Genomic DNA, 8,908 nt, shown 5'->3' with positions numbered 1-8,908 from the left:
GTGGACAGGCGTATTCTACATGTAGAAGTTCTCGTCATTCGCGACTCTAAGAACTTCTAGACTTTGAGATCGTGTCAAATAAAATCCACAGGTTTCCCCCTATTAATTATTTTGATAGTCGTTCCAGTCAGTAGTCTAGTCACAGTCGATTCTAGTCATGATACAGAGACACTGCTATATTGTATGTACAATATACTTTTATGTTTGGATTAAACTTTTGTTCTGTTAACTGGTTTAAGATTTAAATAAGATATTTTCCTTATCATTTATATTTGAATAAATTAAATGCAATTTACAATCAATAAACTAATAACAGCTCATTATATACAATAAATCACAAACTAAAATCCACTAAAACTGAATCATACAATTAAAAGATTAAATCTGCGGTATACCGTGGTATGTACCGCGGTATTTTGCAAATACCACGGTATACCGCGGTACCTTTATTTTCTGCGGTACCCAACTCTACCTGTACAAGATGGCCTGAATTGTAAAATCAATTTGACAGATAAGATCTGAATGTGGCCGCTCATAACCACAGTAGTTCAACAACAGGTATACCTCTCCTCTGATAAATTACACATCTCAGAGTGTAAGAATTTCTACTGAGGTGATATTCTGCAGTCTATTGTATTATAAATTATTACAGCACAATGATTATTTCTTCATACAGAATGCGTCTGGGAATAGAAAACCACAAATATATAATGATTTTAAAAACTATTTATTGATTTAATTCACAAATAATTGACAAACTTTCTGATTACGGATTCGTTAATTTTAAACATAAATAATCTATGAACATTGAAAGACAATGGCTTACGCAACATATACAAACATACAATCTGCAAAAATATCAGTCTCCAGTGTCCCCAAGATTCTTCAGGGGAATTAAATCAGGAATGTCTAGTGTTAAAAGTTCCATTACATCATTGATGGTAGGTTTTTAAAAAATAAAAACACCCGTCTTTATTCTAAAAAGAATTACAGTGGCAGTTAGTTGGGCCCTCTACCTGTACAGTAAGTAAATATGGCGGGTATTTGTTGGATCTTAGTTGACTGCATTGTGTGGTAAGGAGACCTCCCATTAATCACTACTAGGCAATTGTTTGCAGCATAATGTGAATGTGGTAGAAAGTGTTTGATTGTCGGTAAGAAATAATTGGCCCTAGAACTTGTGGTTTAAATAATTACATTCAATAATACGAGGAAACGCTCAAACAAGTTTGGTGTCTCTGGTTCTTACATCCCACCCTATTTACATTATCTTTAAATCGTCATACAGGCAGACGGAGACAAAAGTTGATCAGAAGTCTCATTTCAGCCTTTAGCTCAAGGCAGCTATCAAACCACACACACTCTCATACATCTACACAAAAGGGGTCATCCGTAAGATTCAAGAAATAGCAGTGATATGTAGAATCAGATTTTATATTTGCATGTATCTTCTCCAACGCTCTAGCCTAAACAACACATTGTGTTTGTTAAACTTAGATGTTACAAATGATAGCACAATGGTAGTAAATCCTATTGTATGTACTGGTGGAAAAATTGTCTAATGGATTCCACCTTACAAATATCAAAAGGCCATCCTTCATAGAAATATACCTCAAATGGTGGAAGTAGTTTCAAATAAGTGGGTCAAAGGTCACAATCACAAGATCATTAATCGTGGCACCATTTGAAAGGCCTTTCAACAAGGAATGTACACACTATATATAAAAGCCCTCTAATTTACAGTATATAAGCATAGAGAAAGATTTTCGTAAATGAGTCAAGGTTCACATTCATAATCCTCATCAAATAATAAGGCATAACCCAGATGACTACGTATCTCCATTATTCGACAAAACCAACTGCCAAATCAAAACCTAGTACATATCCATGATCATGATGAATACATGTATAATAAAATTAGCATTCATGCACAATTGCAAGCCTGACTGAACACTGCAATATATTACAAACATATTCAAATCCTTCAATCTCAGAGTATTTAAAATATACAGACTAGAAACAGTAGAATGTGAAAAAAACAAAAAACATTTGTTCTGAGCTTCACAACATACAACGAAACAATTTTTCAAATTTAATTTGATATATGTTTGTATTATGTAGATTATGTCAATACTCAATATATTAATACTAAGATTGAGACTGATTGAGTATTGACATAATCTACACAATACCATCTACAATATTACACAGTTTTGCTCCCCATTTCCACTAATATCAAGTTTTTAAGTAACATGTAACATGATCATAAAAAAAAAAATCATCAAAAAAAACCCACTTCTGGTCGAGAGCATAAATTTCTGAACAAATGAAATGTCTCTTAATAAAGAACATGTTTGGAATGTGTCTGAATACAAAATGATCCTCATAATAGAGAGATATTTCAACAGCAAAATGATAAAATAATGAAGGCATTGAATATCAATTTCTTAAAGACTACGTAACACAGTCAACAGCAATGGGTTGTGAAGATGTTGGACAAACTATAATCTTTTTTTCTATAAAATTGCGAACACTACTGAATACCATGAAAATCCATCAGTCCCAGTGATTGTATGCCCTAGAATTACTAATGAGATAGTGTACTACTAAAGTTTATCCCCAGCAACAACATCTTCCTATGCATATATATTACAGTAACTTAAGGTTAGATTTTATGGTTTGCTAAATGATATGCTGTTATTACATACTTTGATATTTCATCTATCGATTCTAGTAGACTTTTGACGATTTATGAAAACTTGCACTTTAAAATACCTTCATGCTGCGACATCACAATTGTCAACAACTAATTATGTCTGATACTGACAATGTAAATGAATGCAATTAAAAATGCAGCAAGTTTAAAAATTATGTAATGGAAAGTTTATATGACTGAATATCAGGAGATATTCCTGCCCTAGCTCATTTTGTATGGAAGCAGACCTAGCTGTATGAAGACCTCTGTTGAGTAGATCTAATTATCAAATACTGACTGAGGCTAACTCCAAGCTACATTTGTTGTCTGTAGTTACCAATATTACATAGCAATAACTACGGACATTCTAAAAATATTGCAAAATTGAAATTTCTTCTATCCATCACACACATACTCCCAAAGTTTAAAGCTTAAATTCTAACATTTTAAAAACTTCAGCAACACAAAATTTTAAAATACAAACAAACAAAATACAAATCCTATCCTTTTTTGCTGCATGTTCAGAAACTCGGCTGATTTGATCTCCTAGTAAATGTTGAAATACATCACACATTGAAAACACAAATACAGTACAGTCTTTAGACGCCATTCATAGAATTAAACATGCTGGTTACTCTGTCCTTAGAGAACAGTTCCAACATCTCACCCTCATTAGTGCTTTACATATCTGATCTAGTTTTGGTTTTATTTCACTGTGTTCTTCGTCCCTACAGATCCAACACAGCCCTCTATAGTCCTCCATATTTGTGCTTCTATTACACTATAATTTGGCCCCCACCGACCTGACCAGCTCAAGTGCAGTTTTTGTTTTGGTTTTCTAATTGGTTTTATAACACTGTCTTCAGCCTACAAATTTGCCCTGGCCCCTAACTTGGACTAGTCTGTAGGTTTGTGGTGTATTACAGTCTTCAGTCTACAAATCTGCCCTGGCCCCTAACTTGGACTAGTCTGTAGGTTTGTGGTGTATTACAGTCTTCAGTCTACAAATCTGCCCTGGCCCCTAACTTGGACTTGAATAGTCTGTAGGTTTGGGGTGTATTGCAGTCTTTAGTCTACAAATCTGCCCTGGCCCCTAACTTGGACTTGAATAGTCTGTAGGTTTGGGGTGCGTCCACCATTAGAAAGCTGTCCTCCACACTCTTTTTGCAGTAGGTATAAAATAGGTCAGCAGACTTCAACAAGATCTCATCAAGGTTTATCTTCAAACTGTTAACACAAAATCAAATCGACTCTCCAAAATAAGTGACAGTGACGGATATATGCTCTTAACAATTTTTAATAGTCTATCAGAGAGAAAACGAACAAAAAGATGTTGTCAAAACCATGGTACACAATAATAAACATTCTTTGATCATTTAAATTCAGTCTGCATAATGCTCCATACAATAACTTTGACAGTTCATAGTTTGTATCTGCATAGCTGTGCATCTATTTAAAATTAACTTCAAGTTTATATTGTAAAGACCTTGTTTAACCCTCTATCAATAAACTTTCTCATTCAAAACAACCTTTAACTATCCATGATATCAATCCATTCAGAAACCCTCTGTGTTATACATCATTACCTGTTGATGACAATGATGCATTCAGAAACCCTCTGTACCATACCTCATTACCTGATGATGACAATGATGCATTCAGAAACCCTCTGTATTATACCTCATTACCTGTTGATGACAATGATGCATTCAGAAACCCTCTGTATTATAACTCATTACCTGTTGATGACAATGATGCATTCAGAAACCCTCTGTACTATACCTCACAACTGGCTGTGATACATTCAGGAATCCTCTGTACTTAACCTGTTGCATCACTCAGGATTTCTTTGAACGTTACTGCTAAATCACTTTGTCAATAATTCCATTCAGAACCATTCTATATTTTACCTGTCAATGACAATAAGTCCATTCAGAACCCCTCTGTATTTTACCTGTTGATGACTATAAGTCCATTCAAAACCCCTCAGTATTTTACCTGTTGATGACTATAAGTCCATTCAGAACCCCTCAGTATTTTATCTGTTGATGACTATAAGTCCATTCAGAACCCCTCTGTATTTTACCTGTAGATGACTACAAGTCCATTCAGAACCCCTCTGTATTTTACCTGTTGATGACTATAAGTCCATTCAGAACCACTCTGTATTTTACCTGTTGATAACTACAAGTCCATTCAGAAACCCTCTATATTTTACCTGTTGATGACAGAGTACACGGCTGCGGTATCCGTGCAGTCCATCAGTTGAGGTCTACTCTCCTGCAGTAAAGCTACACACATAAAGAGGTCAAAGGTGAACTGACATTCCACATCGGAAGGCAGAGAGGATCTCAATACACCACCTACAATAGAAAAAGTACTTCAGTTACCAGGGTACAGTATGGCCAACTCAGATCCCGTATTTTCCGCGCTCCCCCCGCGGGATAGAGCTACCGTGGTATATCTCAGGTAACCCTGCATATCCCGCGCTCCCCCGCAGTCTCACCTGTTGATGATTAATGCCAAAAACAAATGCGAGTTATCTCCCATTAACGTAAAAAAAAAAAAAATACTGATCATCAACTGAAAACAGATCGTTTGTTCAGCAATACTATAAATAAATCAATTGCCATACATGTGCATGCCCTGCTCGTAAAAACACATTTTACAAAAACTTCTCATGTTACCTTTATTGAACCATACATTCAATATAAGGGTAGATTACCATATACCAATGTCGGAAGATGACCATATACAAGTGCATATATATACGCTTTATCCGTAAAACGGCAAAGGTAACTTCACGAAAACTGATTATCCCTGTCAGTATCAATCACATATTTGTGGTGTCATAAATTGTTTTTCAGGAATTTAATTCTATACAATGTATTTGTACAAATATTTAAAAACAAAACATGGATATAAACATAAATTTATATCAAAGTAGGGGAAAGAAAACCTTACATCAGCAAATTCTAATCTTTATAAAATTTGAGAGAGAGAGAGAGTACTATTTAACATAGCTGACTGGACTGTGAAGAAACGGTCATGGGTATGTGTATATCTGTTACATAACACGCCCTGTCTGCTTCAACGCCCCAGACATCAATCGGCGCATGCTTTACCCGTGAAACAGCAAAAGTAACTTCACGAAAACTGATTATCCCTGTTAGTATCAATCACAGATTGGTGGTTTCATAAAATATTTTTCAGGAATATAAGTCTATACATGTACTTGTACAAATATAAAAAACATGTATCACGCAAATATTAAAGTAGGAAAAGGAAAGCCTTGCATCATTAAACTCGATATAAAATTTGAAAAGGGGGAGATAAAACGTGTAAAGTGAGGACAATTTTTAACGATTTGACAAAAATCTGCCCAAATTACGTCTCCATAAACGTGACCCGCAGCATACGAAAGATGTAGATACAAAATGTTAGATTAGAGGGGACAAGTGGTGTAAGGATATGTTCTAATTAATATTCTCTCAAAACCATTTTTTCCCCAATTCGAAAGAGAGTATTAGATAGGTGTCCCTATAGCTATATAAACACAGTACACATTTGCCTTTACATTAACATGCGTGTATTCTCTTCTAGACATTGTGAAGACGTCCTAACTTAACAGGTTTCATTGTGTAGAGAATGTCTCGGGTATGTGTATATCTGTTACATAACACTTCCTGTCTGCTTCAACGCCCCAGACCTCGATCAGCGCACGCTCTACCAGTGAAACTGCTAAGACAACATTAGACTAACCACACGAACACCGCTTGGTAATCAATACAAATAAAGCATCAATCTAGTTAAGTTGGATCCAAATTCTCAAATTTTAATTACATTTTTGGGGCTTTGAATATAAGAGAGAGAGGAAAAAAACTCAATGCATATTTTAAGGGATGTAATATAATACCAAAAAAAAGATAACAAGTAAAACGCAGTTTTGGAGTATACGCCACCCCTGTCGTATATGTGTGGCCTTACTCTATAACGTATATTAAATTTAGATTTAACATGCAATTAGAGAGTAATTTTGATGATCGATACTGACATTCATATGTACCGTAATAAAAGGAATTAGTAAGTTGTAAGCGAGGAAACCAGCACATGACGAAGGAATTAAAAACAAACACCCTAGTTTAATTACTGGTAAAAATTTGTTGCGTATAGGTAATTGTAAGCTGATAAGTTGATTGCATGCCCTGGAGTAGAGACATTACAATTTTGACATCCTGTATTCGACGCATTGAACATATACACACAGGGTCTTCTCCCCCGTGTGTTGTTTTAAGAACACGGTCAGCAGGGACCTAACAGGTGTACATATAAACGATGTTCGATTGAAATGAGAAAACAAAACTCTTTCTTTTAGCATAATATAAAATTTACATTTTTTTTATTCATGAAAGGTGAAGATAAAACATACAAAATAATATTTTGTTATTAATAAATTTTTGAACCAATTCTCAAAGTCTACACAAACGCCATTAAAACAGGCAGAACATATTAATCTTGCACTCGTATACGGTCATTTGTAGATCTATTTGTATTATTTTTTCACTGTAAAAAATATTAGGACACAGCTCCTAATCCTTATCATTAAATGTAGCATAAATAAAATGTTTTGTTTTGGGTTTTTTTAGAATAAAAAAATTGGAGGTGTATTAAATATGCTAAATCCTAAGTATATCTGGTTTTAGTAGGTCCCCGATTTTAATTTTTATTTTTTTTCTAAAATGATTTATTTAATATACCGGTATGTAATGCGAAATAGCTGGCCATAAGCAAGCCGTACTAATTTTCTGCCGACGAATAAAATAGCTATCGTACAGTTAGTTTGTCCTAACAGGTAAATAACGGTACTTCACACCGCAGCGGTATAAATCTGCCCCGCGATGAAATCCCCCGGAGGGTTAGCGCGGGAAGGATTAACATACCGCGGGGGGAGTGCGGTCTAATACGGGATCCGCGATGGCCGTACTGTATATATGTACATATTGAAATACTCTATGAAGTCTGTATAACCTTGTTGTCCTTCATTACTGAATATGACCTTGACCTCTGACCAGAAATCAGTAGGCATTGGTAGCAAGTACATCTATATATAGCCTTTACAACAGTGTAACATTTGATTCCTATTACCTTGTCCTAGAATCTTGCCTTGATATCCAGTCAGAGCATCCATCCTGATAACCTTCACCTTTGACCTCTCAGCATGAAGAGTTGGTACACAGTTTTAGTCAGAGCTAAGGTTTGTATTTCATTTATTCTGGCAATATTTCTATTCAATGACTACAACTTCTAACCGAGAAAATCAATATAGAGTTCCAACTTATTAACCGGGAGCATAATTCTACCAACTTTAATGACCCCTGACCCCTAACTGCCATAGTATACTCTGAAACTTACACCAGCTAGGCGAACACGGGCATACAAACACACACTTTAACACAAGATAAATGAGCAGAAACATATAAGAACACAACCATCCACAAAGATAGACTTACTACAGACACACCTACAGCACGGTGTCAAGCCACTTTTGGTCTAAAACATATAGGATTATAGGAATTTTTTTGGAAAATTTATAGGGCAAAATTTAGGGATTTTTACAGCAGATTTAGAGGAATAAATAGGGGTTTTATTAAAGAATTTGTATAAAAGTTTATTGTTTCTGCATAAAAATATAGCAAGCATAGTATCTTACTGGAGAAGAAATAATATCAAATGTAAACAAAAACAATATCCTTTCAGATGTGGACAGTTTTCCATCCAATAGACATTTCTTATACAATCATCATAGTTATTCTCTTCATAACAATCTAATTAAATATCAATCTAGCAGCAGGTCCTGGATTTTTTTCTTTTCTTTTTGGATATATAGGCCTGGGCTTTATAGGGATTATAATGACTTATAGGGAAAATATAGGAACCTTCAAGTTCATTGGAAAATATAGGAATAAATTCGGACTTGACATCCTGCTACAGACACAAAACAGGTGTACAGAAATAGCGACACAAATATTCACAAAAGATTGGTGTACACAGACACAAGACACTGTCTTGCATAAGATAAGTGTGTGCAGACATACATCACCACAGACACATCTAAGTGTACACGTCACACATACCATGTTGTAAAGGGATAAAAAGACTGATCGTTATTCTAGAAGAAAAAAATCGCTTCCAGAAATATCACAAGCTTTGACC

At 35.0% G+C, this 8,908-nt stretch overlaps 1 protein-coding gene across 1 annotated transcript in view; it reads right to left on the bottom strand.

The window, feature by feature from the left end:
* Positions 1-711: 711 nt before the first annotated feature.
* LOC125662171 (uncharacterized) overlaps positions 712-8,908 on the bottom strand; it is a 22,613-nt gene continuing 14,416 nt past the window's right edge. The window contains exons 9-10 of the mRNA XM_056146089.1: positions 4,914-5,058; positions 712-3,922 (exon numbers count right to left, since the gene is read on the bottom strand). Coding sequence (XP_056002064.1) covers positions 3,769-3,922; positions 4,914-5,058 — 299 coding nt within the window. The 3' untranslated portion in view covers positions 712-3,768. The remainder of the gene's footprint in view (positions 3,923-4,913; positions 5,059-8,908) is intronic.

This window comes from Ostrea edulis, chromosome 8 (genome assembly GCF_947568905.1).
Source record: "Ostrea edulis chromosome 8, xbOstEdul1.1, whole genome shotgun sequence".
In the NCBI taxonomy this organism is placed as follows: domain Eukaryota; kingdom Metazoa; phylum Mollusca; class Bivalvia; order Ostreida; family Ostreidae; genus Ostrea; species Ostrea edulis.
Note: the sequence above shows the minus strand (reverse complement) of the source record. Positions and strands in the feature narration are given on the sequence as shown.